Raw genomic sequence first — 16,234 nt, 5'->3', positions numbered from 1 at the left:
AGGGAATTTGTTAAAGAGGCGTGGAATGGCTAATTGCCAGTCATTTACAGATATTTGTAATGAAACTTGCGCTTTATAAGTTATTCTTTTGAAGACTTTAAAAGCAATAATTTCACTTAATTAATTAAAATAGCATGCGTTATGATCATATGTTGCCAAAATGGATATATATGTTATTTGATCTTAAATTTAATACCAAAAATAACAAAAAATCAAAGTACATGGGTGCGCTGCCAGTTTCTAATGCAAATCAATGTTTTACTTCCGGTTCCACATGTAGCAAAATGACATTTAACACACTCATATGTCATTGATAATGTTGAAATTCTGTCATCATGATCTTGATCGTGACTTCATCATAGAATACAACTATCCGTAAATGTTTGTAGATGATCAAATTTCATACAACAATATAAAGAATATTCAACAGGTAGCAAACCCAAACTTAGACATTCAAAAGAATACAGATCGAGTTCTTAGGCACGATTTATGCGTCTTCTTTCATGTATGCATCGTCTGGGTGATAAACCGGCTGCTTGTTCATTATTTTTTCTTTGTATCTACAGTGTGTCTTTGAACTCAGTATTGCCGATTTATGACTGTTATTTTATATCAGATTTAGATTTGATAACTGTTTTAATACTTTATATGTCCTTTCCAATTATACTTTGTATAATATCAATAATTAAAGTTCAAACAAATAAAACAACTGTCCATGGTTGATAGAACTTTGATATTTCATCCAGTGTTAATTAGATCTGTTAATCATTGTCACTGTGTCCCCTTTCAAGGAAGCTTTAACGGGTATATGAAAATACATACTCAATGTATACTCATGATTAAAGTACATACGACAGTACACTGCAGACCTTAGTATGTTGGCGACTCTTACTTGGGGTTTTGTATATTTTTTCAAACACATTTATTGCTTTGAAATGTTGTTTAATTAATTTTATTTTCATCATCATAAATGCAAAAATCACATCAGAATATCTTTGTTACGATATTCAAACTTGAAATTACTTTATTTGTTAGATGTAGGAAAATAAATCGAAAATATAATATGTTATTGTATCATTATTCGTTTAAGTTATATCCTACTATTGCATTAAAGCTCGAATTTCACTGGTCAATGTCATGAACATGATGAAAACACCCGAACCTACAAAATAATATCATTTCGTGATGTTAAAGTTTTATGCAGACAAAATAGTTGTGTAAATTTGAAGTTATTTTGATGTAAAAAAAATCTGTTAGAGCGTAAATATTTGAAATATAATTTACTGAATGTATGACTTTCTACGAAAACAAAACAAAACTTAACCTTATGTTCTTCGGGCTTTATTCGTTTGTGAATTTGTCGACTGACTGAATTAAAATATTAATAAGTTCCTTCAAAATAAAATTTATAACTATGATAATTCTTGTATATTTTATGTTGTAAACTGGAAACTGTATTTTAGGAGACAGTAAGGCTTTGTAAAAAGATCACGAGAAAAAAAATCGTATAAATGTCTCAAATATCCCCAAGCTTGCATATTACACACGTTTAATTCATGAATCAATGAAAAAATCGTGCAGAATTTCTTTTGACCGATATTATATTATTTACTTCTACAGACCAGCATACATAACTAAATTGCTTTGCCATCTATTTTTCATCTGTTATATAGTAGAGTTACCTCAGATTTTTTTCATCAGTTTATACTTTATCCATGCACTGAAGTTGTCGATATATGTTTTATATCGAAAATTTATGTTACAAATGTTTATCTGATCATGGAAGTATATTGGTAATAAGCTGTTAATATCTACGAGATCGAATCGATATCTTAATTTAAAAAAAACTTGTTCTTCATGATTTGTTTCTCTATTTATTTTATCTAGTTCTATGTCCCTAATTAAATTGTGAAATTTAGCCATGTTAATAAGGATACGTAATTAATACAAGTATTTAAAACTGTCTTCAATTGTTTGTCTCTTTCAACGATATTAACGACATTGAGTCAACATCGACAAATGATTTTAACGTAGTCAAACAAAAACTATACAAGTAAAATCAGTTCAAGAAAAGCACTTAAATTGCGTTTTTTAAATGATTAAATGTTAAAGTATCTCTCCTATTTGCAAATTTTGTTAAAAAAAAGTTTCCCGGTTGCTAGTTTGAGCGCATACTTGTGTTCCAGACACAACTAAATGGAAGTAATCAATATCGTTTGACCCTCCCAAGTTCAAGTAGTGTGCATTTTCTGCAATTTTCAATATATTTCCTTTGCAACATTTTGATAATCAGCCATGAAATATGATAATTTTTATTTTAACAGTCTGGTCACCACAAAAACGAACACCGCTATTACGGAGAAAACCATCATCTCTATGGAGATAATCAGCAAGGTCATCACGGTCATCACGATCACCACGATCACCACGAACATCATCACCATCAACATGGATTGCATCATCAACAAAGTGAGTACTACTTAGCTCGGTCCGTAAAGAATTTTCACTTCTCCATGGTTAAAATTTCACATAATTTCTTTCAGTTTTCGTGATTAATCAGAAAGATACAGTAACGAGGCTTAACAAATATTTGTAATATTAAATAGTGGTATAACTTTATGTTATACGACAATGAGACACAACCAAACAACACAAAAATAAAACTCAAACAAATTTTCAAGGTGAAACATGGGTAAAATGTCTATATTGACGGAACCATTATTGGTACATATAATGGTTATTGGGTAATGATGTCTTTGTTTTTGTTTTTTGGATTTTGACTTTGTTATTCATGTTTTAGGGGAATATAGTGCAATAAACAAGTAGTCTGTCGAAACAACTGTTCCTTAGAATATAGAGTTTAAAAAAGATTATCCAAGGACGTATTAATGTTTCAGCTGTTAAAGTTCTGAGATAAACCAGATCAAAGGTGCTACATTGTTTGATCATCACATTAATTCCATTCAACGGAGAAAAAAGTAAAGTTAGGCTAATTAACTATGCTGTGAACCCTGTATAAATGGGATAACGATGAACTGAATATTTTAATTACTAGCCATAAGTAATTTTATTCTAAGACATGTTTGTTATGAAAGCAACTTTTTTGTTCCAAGCCAATGCAAACAAGCCATATGTCTTATGTTTTACTTTTTGAATGAAAATATTTCTGACTTCTTGCCCAACAATGTATAAAAGGATTATAGATCAATGTTATGTAGTAAATCTCCCACAAAAATACATGCTGCAAACCTTATGTTCTTGTTTTTGTTCTATAAATATTCGAATACAGCTTAGTATTCTTTTAATAGTGCCAAATAATAAATTTATGTAATTTGACCGGCTTCAAACACGTTTTGCCTTTTCCCAACATCATTTTAGCTTTTCAAGTTTTCCGATTTAAAAGTTTAAACCATCACCATTTCTCACAAAAATGTTTTTCCATTTAACAGAAGTTCATTTATATCAAAACATCATTGTTTATTGGGAAGTTCCTATAGAAAATTTACTTTAACATTGAAATTTTGATCATATCCTCGTATTTTTTTTTCTTCTAAAGAATATATTTTTCGAATTTATTACATATTTTTGCCACTTGCATACCTTCTTCCATCTCTCAGAAATGACCAGTATCTATAATACTGAATAACCTTTATATACACGTATTATGGAATACAAATTAAATCTGAATTGAGACGTAGACTGTTAAACTATAATAAATATTCAACAAAATAAACAAAAAGAACTCAAAATCAATAGTTTCCATTACAATGATAATGCAGTTGCTGTCTGCAAATTTCTGTAGAAGCCTTTTGTTTATAGAGGCACTGAGAAAATTTCATTTTCATAAGCAACTAATGTTACGGTAAATCATTAAAAGTGTTTAATGTTTTAAGTGGTTCTATTGATGAAGAATACAGATTCCTAACATTCGATTTTTGCACCCTAAAATGAGACCGCGTTAAGATTAAGACAGATTCTGTAAAAAAAGAGACATGTCTCTTGAATAATAATGCAAAACGTACAGCAATCACAATGTGAAAATCATGATTTTGCACTCATTGTTGTCAATGTAATGTAAGACATACAAGAAAAAGGTTTAGCTAGTTTCAAAACTATGTATAATCCACCATGTTTCTACATAAGGAAATGCCTGTACCCAGTCAGGGATATGAAAGATGTTTTCCGTTCGTTTGAGGTGTTTGAGCTTTTGATTTTGACATTTGTCTTGATAAGGGACTTTCTGTTTTGAATTATCCTTAGAGTTCAGTATAGTTTTTTTAGCTCTTTCGTCATAGAAAAGTCGTTGTGTTAGTATTAGATTTAACTTATTAATCTAAAATCGACCACTAAAAATGGAAAACAAAGTAAAAGGACAAATAAAAGTAGTTTAAGAATATTCTTCGACGTTTTAATGATTGAGTTGAGACAAATACAATACATTTCAAATTGCCATAAGTTGTTTAGATAGAGGAAAGTCAGTCAAACACACCCTCAAAAGTGTGGTTGATATAGATAAATCAGTATCGTTTCGACTTCATTTTTGACATATCACGATATTGTTCTATAACAATAAGGTCGTGTCATTGAAATTAAGATGATTTAACTATTATAGTATACAAATATACAAACAAACAGATTATCAGATATATCAGACAGTACTTAAACTCGTACGACAGCGTAGGAGAAATAAGCCTTATCTAGTTGCATAAATAGTAAGTAGAACGGAATTTATTTAATTTGTAAAACTATATGTTTACACCGTATAATACGTTTACAAAATGATACACGAATAACAAGGATATACTACTCGGCGAAAGCTGATATTTGTTAGTCAATTACTCCACTCTAATATTAATAAATGCTATAAATAGATTATGTACCAAGTCAGGAATATGGCCATTGTTATATTATAGTTCGTTTCTGTGTGTATTACATTATAACGTTCCGTCGTTTGTTTTCTCTTATTTTTGAGTGTAAATTCTATCTTATTCATTCTTATGTGACGTCATTTTTCATTTTTTGATGATCTGTTTTACAAATTCAAATGACGTCATTTTTTCGTCATTTTTCAGTTTCAAATAGGACGTCACTTGGCGTAGAGGTTTAAACTTATTCGGATGTGTCTACTTTTGTGTTTCAAATGTCCGGTTATGTAAATGTATTTCAGTTGTTTCCTGTAATTAGTTAATACTTCAGTTTTATCATGTACATCTTTTGAATATTCATTTTATAAAATTTACTGTTTGCAAAAGTATAAATTATTCTAAATTATAGGGATTTTCAGGTAACTAACAGAAAACCCTTGCCGTTTTTGGCACAACCTTTTTGATCTTTTGGTCCTCGATGCTGTTCAACTTTGTACTCGTTTCGGCTTTCAAACTTTTGTATCTGGGCGTCACACGTAGGTCTTGTGTGGACAAAATACACTTCTGGCGTATTAAAATTTTGAACTTGTTGCCTTTTGTTGGCTGTTGTTCGTGTGATTCTTTTTCAATTGTGTTCTCCAATTTATTTATATTGTAGTCCTGTGTTGTCATTTTGATGTTATATTTCACATGGCCATAAAAGTGCGAGGTTTGGCATGCCACAAAACCAGGTTCAACCCACCATTTTTTCCTTTAAAAATGCCCTGTACCAAGTCAGGAATATGGCCATTGTTATATTATAGTTCGTTTCTGTGTGTATTACATTATAACGTTCCGTCGTTTGTTTTCTCTTATTTTTGAGTGTAAATTCACATTGCGATAAGACGTGTCACGGTACTTATCTATCCCAAATTCATGTATTTGGTTTTGATGTTATATATATATATATGTTATATTTGTTATTCTCGTGGGATTTTGTCTATGTGTGTTACATTTTAGGGTTATGTCGTTGTTCTCCTCTTATATTTAATGCGTTTCCCTCGGTTTTAGTCTGTTACCCCGATTTTGTTTTTTGTCCATGGATTTATGAGTTTTGAACAGCGGTATACTACTGTTGCCTTTATTTATGTAAAGATTAATCTCTTGATAGGTTTTGATATGTTTGATCTATAATATTGCTTTGAATAAATCATACAAAAGCTACGAAAATTTGTAGTTAGTGGGTTTTGATAATAAAATTTGAAAATGTTTAGAAAATATTCTTTACATGTAGTATTTCCCAAATCAAATCAAGCACATCTTATATGAATGACACCATAACGAGTATTCCGTAGATAATAGACAGCATAATGTATATTGCTCAAACACATTGAAAAATGATTAACGAACGAAGCCTACAATCGTACCGTTTTTATGTTGTACTTTTACACCACTGTACAAAATTAAGGGAGGGTTGGGCTCCCTCTAACATGTTTAACCTCGCCATATTTTATATGTATTTGGCATTCCCAAATAAGGAGCCTGTATCTACAAACAACAGCATTGTGGCCAACTAAAAAGCTACAGTGTTGCATATTTTTTTATGTTCACAAGAAAGAAGCCAAAAAAAAAAAAAATAAACCAACTGATGACAAGAATTTACAATGTCCATGTTTTCTGTATTTTGATGTTTAAAAGTAACACCTTTACTTTAGTTATAGTTCAGAAAAAAAAATGTCAGCTTATTGACAAAAGAATATTCTTCTATGATTTTGAGTTCTTGTCATCATTTGGTATCTGTCCTGTCCTGTCCTGTCCTGTCCTGTCATAAAATATCAAAACTATCCTCTGAAACCACTAGATCAATATATAAAATGTATCTGCTTCAAATAACAATTTCTGGCTTAATTATAATAAGATGTTGCATGTTCTCAAAGAACTAAACGGATAAACAGAAACTGAAACTGAAAACTGTAAAAAGCAAAGACAAACCCAAAGCGTCAAATAGATATCAAAAGTACCAGGTTGTAATTAAATACACCAGACGCGCGTTTCGTCTACATACCACTCACCAGTGACCCTCAGATTAAAATAGTTATAAAGCCAAACAAGTACAAATTTAAAGAGCAATGAGGACCTAAAATTCCAAAAAGTTGTGCCAAATGCGACCAAGGTAATTTATGCCTGGGATAATAAAATCGTTAGTTTTTCGTAAAATTCAAAGTTTTGTAATCAAGAACGTTCCATTAATATGAATCATAAACTAGGTAGATTCGATATTCACTGAAATGACAATGATTTACTATTCTCATTTCTGGAAGAAGAATATAAATAGAAAAACAGAAACTTAAATAGATGTATAATCAGGAATACAAAATCCACAAAATCCCTAATGATAAAAAAAACATCAAATGACTCCATAACTACGTTAGCCCGTAAATGACTTTGTTTTGCAATTGAGTGTTGTTGTCTTTTTAGCAGTTTTTGTCTCGCTTGAGGGAGTCAAAAAGCGAGACAAAGGTATGCTTTTTGTGGCATCGGCGGCGGCGACGTCAACAATGTATTAGTTTGTGATAAGGTTTACCACAATAGGTAGATCAATCTTTTTTGGTATACTGTTGTATTAACATTGGCACATCTCATTGCCATGGGGATTATTTGGCCCTGCCCCCTGTTCTTGGTTAACTAACTTTGAAACTCTTACATTATGTTTACAAGTTAATTCTTGTTTTTATGTTGGTTTAAAGGGAACGACCTATGATAAGTCAATGATATTTGGTATGCAGTTGTATTAGCAATGGCACATCTCATTTACATGTATATTGCTTAGCCAAGTATCTCAGCCATGGTTCATTGACTTTAAATATTTGCCTAACTTATGTAACATGTTAAGTATTGCTATTTTAATGTCAACATTTGCATAATTAAAATTACAAAAAAAACACCATATTTATTTTAAAATGTCTTGTTACAATTCAGGAATATGACAATAGTTATCTACATGTATATTGGCGTTTGCTTTTATTGTAGTTGAGCGTTTCTGTTGTTCCGTTGTTTTCCTCTTATAGTTGATGTGTTTCCTTCGGTGTTTACTTGTTAGCGGGACTTGTGTTTTGCTTAATCGAATGTTGACTATTGAACAGCGGATTATTAATGTTGTCGTTATTTTTAGCTCACCTGACCCAAAGGGCCAAGTGAGTTTTTCCCATCACTTTGCGTCCGTCGTCAGTCGTCGTCCGTCGTCGTTAACTTTTGCAAAAATCTTCTCCTCTGAAACTACTGGGCCAAATTAATCCAAACTTAGCCACAATCATCTTTGGGGTATTTAGTTTAAAAAATGTGTCCGGTGACCAGGCCATCAAATCAAAGTAGCCGCCACGGCTAAAATAGAACATAGGGGTAAAATGTAGTTTTTGGCTTATAACTCAAAAACCAAAGCATTTAGAGCAAGTCTGACATGGGTTAGAATTGTTTATCAGGTCAAGATCTATCTGCCCCTGAATCGGTAATTTTAAGGACATTTTGCTGCTTTTGGTTATAATCTTGAATATTATTAAAGATAGAGATAAACTGTAAACAGCAATAATATTCAACAAAGTAAGATTTACAAATAAGTCAACATGACCGAAATGGTCAATTGACCTCCTAATGAGTTATTGTCCTTTATAGTCAATTTTTAACAATTTTCATAAAGTTTATAAATTTTTATTAACATTTTCCACTGAAACTACTGGGCCAAGTTCATTATAGATAGAGATAATTGTAAGCAGCAAGACTGTTTAAGTAAAGTAAGATGTACAAACACATCACCATCTTCAAAACACAATTTTGTCATGAATCCATCTGCTTCCTTTGTTTAATATTCACATAGACCAAGGTGAGCGACACAGGCTCTTAAGAGCCTCTTGTTCATAGTATATAGCAAAGAGGGACGAAAGATACCAAAGGGACAGTCAAACTCATAAATCTAAAACAAACTGACAACGCCATGGCTAAAAATGAAAAAGACAAACAAAAAACAGCACACATGACAAAACATTGAAAACTAAAGAATAAACAACACGAACTCCACCAAAAAACTAGGGGTGATCTCAGGTGCTCCGGAAGGGTAAGCAGATCTTGCTCCACATGTGGCACCCGTCGTTATACTTATGTGATAAAAAATTCGGTAAATAGTCTATTTCGGTAGGTCACATTCATGAACGGGAAGGGGGTGGTAGTTACGACGTAAGGAACATATCCGATATCATTTGTGAAACAGTTATTCCATAACGGTCAACCAACTCGTGATGGCGTCCGTAAAATTTACAAAGGGATGATTTCAACTTTACCATTTGGAACTCTTGGTGTAATAGCTTCCTTGTGAGCAGCAACCCTCTATACTATATTAGATAGACAAAATCGGTGAGCAGCAAAAATGATTACATATACATTTAGTCAAACACATAGAAAGGATGTCTATAAATTGGCTCTGTGTGACTTTACACACAACATGCTACGAGCTTCGATGTAATTGTCTTTCTTCTTGAAAACAGTAATTGTTAGATATACACGTTAACAGGATTTTTAAATGCAATTATTACTTAATTGGAGGCAACGGTAATTTACCGATGTTCATATCTCATGGATCTATTTATAGTGCCTAACAAGATTTTGTGAGGTAGACGAAATTGACCTTAAAACGATCGTATTGACATTTTTTGCTCCAAAAATAGGTAGATCGGACATGTTTTGACTTTATTTAATGACTTCCTTAGTTGTGAATTAATTGTAATTAGCATGTTCCAATGAGACTGAAAAATGTTGTTTTTTTGTAAGAAGAATAATAATTTTACCTGGCGTAGCCGGGTGTAAAGTGTATTTCGGCATTTCTCTCCGAAAAAATGACTTGTTGATGGGAATAAAACGTCTTATTTGTAAACTTTTTCTGTTTTTCTCCGCAATTGACTGTTAAAAACTAATCTATTTACTGTGTATTTTGAACATTTTGTGAAAATAGGAGAATTGCCATTTCTTACCTTTCATACCTATACTTTCATTGATAAAACATAACATGGACTCATCCAGTGTCCAGTTTGAAGGTCATTTTAGTTACTGTCACATTCATGCACGTTCTGATTTAATCAATAGTCATGTATGAAAAGTATAAACAGTTTGAAGGTACACTAATAATAACTTAACCCAATCAAATTGCGTAATATTTAATAACAATGACCGGTCCACATTATAATAAGTAATAGGGGTAAACTGGGTAGGGAGAAAATATAAGATGTTCAAAATTTATTTTTTTGCGATAACGAATAAAAATTTGTCAACCAAAAGTTTTGCTATAATTTCATTAACATGTCGTTCTGTATTGGTACAGTTTTTTTTTATCTTTCATTTATGTATTTAAGGCCATACAAAGTTTGGGCTTCAAAAGTCCACTTAATTATTGACTTTATACAGAAAATTTATCCTTTTAAAACATAAAATGTTTTCAAAACAATATGTTTTTACAAAGTAAAATCATTTCTCAAAACACTGCAAAAAATTTCATTTTGATTGATACAGAAGTATTGTCATAAAGTGCGTTGAAATAAACAGCGGTATAGCAAACATCGAATTCCCTCACAAAATCTTGTTAGGCACTACAGACTACATATAAAACAAATACAAACTGAAGGTGTGGCATGATCTACAATTGTAGAAAGACAAGATTCGTCGACAGGTAAGTGGTTCTGCTATGCATGCATCACTCGCCATACGAATCCACAATGGGCGTTATGATATCAGCTCTGTTATTGAAGATATATGATGAGAACACATATGAGCATAACGTTTTAGATATGTAAACCCCTTCCGATGGAACAGAGCTGGAAATGGAAAACTTACAATTAGTAATCTTAGTTATTGTAGTGTTATTAGAATTGTAATGGCTGCGTTATAGAGGGTCATTTGATTCGGGAATGTGATTACGGATTACGACTTGATTTAAAAAATAAAACGAATTGCTTCTACAAATTGTCTGATATTGCCACTGAATTTTATGGCTGGCATTCCACTTGATTATACTTTTGTAAAAGCTGCATATTTGTAAAGATTATCAAAACAAAAAATGTTTGGGTACGTTAAAAGTGGAAATAAACATGAAGATATTGTTTGCCAGGTGAATGATCTAAACCTCCAGAAATAAAAAAATAAATTAAGAAATTAAAAGTTAAAAGCATGTGTAGGTATTACATAAAAGTTCTTGATGCAGGTGAAGTAGATGCAACTAAAGTCGCACACAGACCCAGAGAATCTCCATATCCTATCATTACAGTGGAGGAAGCTGTCAGCACGGTGATAAAACATACACATGTTCTAGGAACAGAGGAAGTATTCTATAAAAGTAAGTTAAAAACTGACGAACACTTCTGGATCAGTTGTTGTATGGATGATACAGTAGCCAAAACAATTCACCCAATTTTCATCTAAACATATTTTTCTACTACGTGTACACTGAGATTTTGTTTTGAGAAGACAGTTTGATCGAGCTTTTCATTTCAGGAATTATTTTATTTAAATTAAGTTAAGGTTACAGACACAGTTGTTGATGGCATTGTTTTTTTAGGGGTCCTCTTTTGCTTTTTGAATTATTGTCACCAATTTGCGTTTGTCGTGCCTTTCAAAATTTTATTGTAAACATCACTTTTCGAAATGGATAAAAGCAGATGCAGATCTAGGCTGACCTCTGAAAGTTTCGATGTCGATGTAAAATCATACTTGGATTTTTTTAGGGAACATAATATAAGACAAGTTTTTGTCGTTCTCAATTTTGTGATTCTTGATGTCAAAATTCACATAACTCATGCCATCTGATATACAAGAAGGCCTGGTTACTACGAAACAAATTCTCATTATTACATATTTATAGGAAATACATCTAAGCAATAGCTGATTGGAAAACACACAAAAGACTCGAGTTATTATACCAGGATCCTACTGTAATAGACCTTAATCTTCTTAGTATATACTATATACTGATCCTTTCTCGTATCATTGATTGTAATCCAAGGTTGCTGCTCAATAATTTTGCCTTAAACTCAAGATTAACTGTCATTTTCAAACATGGTTGAAAATATGATCTTATCCTTTTAATCATTTTTTTTCATATTTTCCTAGAAAGTCTCGGTCGTTACCTAGCAGAAGATGTCACAGCTAAAGATCCATTACCACCTTTTCCAGCTTCTATAAAAGATGGCTATGCTGTTGTTGGTAAGATATATATTTTTTAAAGAAGTCATAAAAGAGGGACGAAAGATACCAGAGGGACAGTCAAACTCATAAATCGAAAATAAACGGACAACGCCATGGCTAAAAATGAAAAAGACAAACAGACAAACAATAGTACACATGACATAAACATAGAAAACTAAAAAATTACCAACACGAACCCCACCAAAAACTAGGGATGATCTCAGGTGCTCCGGAAGGGTAAGCAGATCCTGCTCCACATGTTGCACCCGTCTTGTTACCACAGTTATAACAAATCCGGCAAATAGTCAAATTCGGTAGGTCACATTCATGAAAGGGAAGGGGGTGGTAGTTACGACGTAAGGAACATATCCGATATCATTTGTGAAACGGTTATTCCATAACGGTCAACTAACTCGTGATGGCGACCGTAAAATTTACGAAGGGATGATTTTAACTCCACCATTTGGAAATCTTGGTTTAATGGCTTCACATTGATGTTGAAAAACAAAGCTATTAAATTCCCCGAAATTTTGTTAGTGGTCATTGAATCATTAATAAAGTTTTTCCACTTCATTATCGTGAAATATGTTCATGATTGTTGCTAAATGGAAAGTAGTTGATGGGTTAAGTGGTATACTGCAACCACCCTGTTCGCCCGTCCGTTCGTGTATTCTTCTTTTAATTTCGTCCATAATTTCGCTTTTGTTTAATTTTTCCTCTGCATTAAGGAATGATTTTATATTTGATCTGGAACCTTATAATGCGATTTTTATGTCGGTTTGGTAGTCACTCTCTTTTGGCGACAAATTGAATTTTGATGTTACCTACTAATCCTTCGGTTCGACTATAGTTTGAACTATCTAAATCCCCTGTTTATGTAATGCGGATACTATTTGCTAGAACATGCTTACAACTTCTTGATACCTCAATGTGTATTCAAGCTATTAAATGTATCGAAGATTAAAAAAGAAAGATATAAATTGTGTAAGGGTGAAGTTGAAAGCTCTGTATATCTGTTTTGTTTTTATGTTTCACTCATACAAACATGGTTGAGTACAGGACAACAGTAGTTTAAAAACTCGTTCATCTATTTTGAGTTTACAAACCAAGAGAAAAACTGAGGGAACACAAACAAGTGATGACGCTCAAAGCGTCTCCTGTTATACAGACATAGCCGGCATGAGAATTTGTTGGTTTCCATAAGCATTTATAAACAAATGAAAACGTTATTTTATAACCCAAAAAAGACTGCGTGTGGATTAATAACTGTATTAGTGAGGATAAGAATTTTAACAGTAAACTCACAATTGTATTAGACGTTTTCTTAATATTAGAATGACTGCAATATACCTGTAGTAAGATGAAATAACGAAATTTTAAATTGATTCATTTAATCACGTCATATGATAGTTTTAACCTAAAACCTTTATGCCTTTCTTCTTTTTCGTCTGCAGTTTTTCTTTTAATAGTCAATAGTCTGTTTTACAGAATAATGACTACAAAATGTCGTGAAAAATTAATATGAAAATACTGGAAACAATTATATAGATATATAGATGCCCAAGTGAACTTGAAATTAAAGATACTACCGAAACAGATAAATCTGCTTCATATTTGGAGCTTTTTCTCGAAATGACTACTGATGGTAGGTTAAATACCAAATTTATGACAAACGCGATGATTTTAATTTTCCTGTAGTCAACTTTCCATTTCTGTGTAGCAACATCCCAGCGGCACCAGCATATGGAGTATATGTGTCTCAATTGATACGTTACTCTAGAGCTAGCTCGTTGATTTTGTTGAACGAGGAATACTGCATTCTCAAAAGTTGCTAAGACAGGGCTATGAATCAATCAAATTAAGGGCATCACTCAAGAAATTTTACGGTCGCCATCATGACCTGATTGACCTTTATGACAGAAGTGTGTCAGAAATCATATCTGATATTCTCCCTCAGTCATAATTACCTTCCATCATTACCGAACTGTACAAAGAAATAACACGACGGGTGCCGTATACGGTGCAAGAAATGCCTTCCCTTCCGGAGCACCTGATTTCACTCCCGGTTTTTAGTAGAGTTCGATTTGTTTCTTATTTATTATTAATAACTGTTGATGTAAATGTCCTTTGGTTTCGTGAGTCTTTGTTTACTCCTTGGTTTTGATTGTTATTGTCTCTTATCAATTGGCGTATGTAATCTATGATGAGACAGAGGGCATGATGCAGCTAGTAATTGCGAAGCTAACGAATGGCAGGTTGATTTGTTTTAAGTTAAAAGATAAATAACAATGCTGCACACTGTCCGAATTTAAAATCCGTTCAGTGTATACATAAAAAAGAAGATGTGGTATGATTGCCAATGAGACAAATGTCCACAAGAGACCAAAATGACACAGACATTAACAACTATAGGTCACCGTACGACCTTCAACAATAATCAAAGCCCATACCGCATAGTCAGCATATAAAAGTAAATAGTGGTAAATTATTTTGCCTTGTGAAATTAGAAACATTGGTCACAAAGTTATAATTGATTAAGACCAAATTCAGATATATGATACAAGTGATTAAATAATTCATCATACTGTGGGATCATTATAATTCGTTGGATACCATTTTTTTGTGGTTTCGCGGGTATTGATAAACCACGAATTCAAATATACAACGAATTACATATTTTTAATAGGCTTTGTATTCAGAGGTTGGCAAAACCACGAAATCAAATATTCACTGAAGTGATACCCACGAAAATAAGCGAATCCAGAGTATTACAAAAACCATACTAATGGCAATACTATCTTTTGAAGTACAAAAAAATAAAGCATGAAACATGTAAGATATGACATAATTCCTACTGTAAGTAGTTATAAAATTATATTTTATATCATTACAAATATAACCACAAATTAAAGAAATGTACAACTTTTATAATTAACTCCTTAATTTTTTCCTTGTTATATTTAAATTTGGTCACATTACATACGCTTTATCTGATATTTGAGGTTTTTATTTGCTTCGTTACTTGCTAATTATTGGGATCTTGTTACATATATTTATAACATATTGTATATGGAAATGTTTTAATTAAATGAATTAGATTGGCAATTCACCCACCAACAGCTATGATCACCGAGTGATCTTTTGGATAATAATTATGATAACAAAAAAATTCGAAACATAATTTACATTTAAATAAGGGATTCATTTTGGTACTCTAGCGTATTTAATTTTAATCAGCTTCGATTTTTTATGAGTTTGTCAAGGTGTATATAAATATTTTTTGTCTTCCGAAAAAGCCTGACTCTTGTTAATTCACACGATTTAGTACATACTTTGTCATTTTTAATTACTTATCTAGCTTCCTCTGGTGGTACATAAAAATAATGTTGAGTGTACTAAATGGACCATTAAAATGTAAAAGAACTACCCACTTGTCATGAGTTATGCATAGCTTCGTCATAACAGTCTTGATAGAACTGTAAATAAATAAAGAAAAATTTATTGACATCGACTAGAAGAATTGCATGACTTTTGATTGACCAGTTCTCCAAAGTGTATAGATTTTTTTCCACGGCGTCGCCAGTTTGTTATCGACTTGCGAGTTTGACTATCCATTTTTGGTATCTTCCTCCTCTCATGGTACACGTGTTTGCTTGCCCGAAGGTTTTCTGTCACAAAAGAAGCAGTTTGCGAGACATATGGATAACCTGGTGTAAACTATTAGTATTAAGCTTAATATTTTTTAAAAGATGATAGACGTGGATGCTTCATACCTTGTTTTCAGCTACATTATGTTATCAAGTTTTCGTCTGTTATATATTGATTGTCATTGACTTCAGTTTCATGGTTCAGCGATTGCTTGAAAAAAGTGTGTTTTAGTCATGTGAATTTTTCACTTATGGGTGATAGGCTAATTGATTTTCAGTATTTTTAAGGTTTTAAGGAAAGGGGAAATTTTCTATGTCTTTATAAGACGAAATTTTCTTTTTGATTTGTAACCAATATCAGTGTCTTAGGTGTTCAAACACACGATCGTAAAATTGCATCACTTCTTTTTGTCGAGTTTATATGGTTAAACTGATTTCTTCCTTTTATCGGAAAAACCTCATAAAAGACGGATTTGAAACTGTATTGGAATAAATCAAAACCTTAAGGAATACCTGATAAAT

At 32.1% G+C, this 16,234-nt stretch overlaps 1 protein-coding gene across 2 annotated transcripts in view; it reads left to right on the top strand.

Moving 5' to 3' along the window:
* LOC143068205 (gephyrin-like) overlaps positions 1–16,234 on the top strand; it is a 115,946-nt gene that overhangs the window by 42,965 nt on the left and 56,747 nt on the right. For both annotated transcript variants that reach the window (XM_076242078.1, XM_076242077.1), the window contains 3 exons: positions 2,325–2,469; positions 11,086–11,217; positions 11,991–12,083. In XM_076242078.1, the coding sequence (XP_076098193.1) occupies positions 2,325–2,469; positions 11,086–11,217; positions 11,991–12,083 (370 nt within the window). The remainder of the gene's footprint in view (positions 1–2,324; positions 2,470–11,085; positions 11,218–11,990; positions 12,084–16,234) is intronic.

The sequence above is a fragment of the Mytilus galloprovincialis genome, chromosome 3, assembly GCF_965363235.1.
Source record: "Mytilus galloprovincialis chromosome 3, xbMytGall1.hap1.1, whole genome shotgun sequence".
In the NCBI taxonomy this organism is placed as follows: Eukaryota; Metazoa; Mollusca; class Bivalvia; order Mytilida; family Mytilidae; genus Mytilus; species Mytilus galloprovincialis.
The sequence above is the reverse complement of the archived record's forward strand: the minus strand, read 5'-3'. Positions and strand labels throughout refer to the sequence as shown.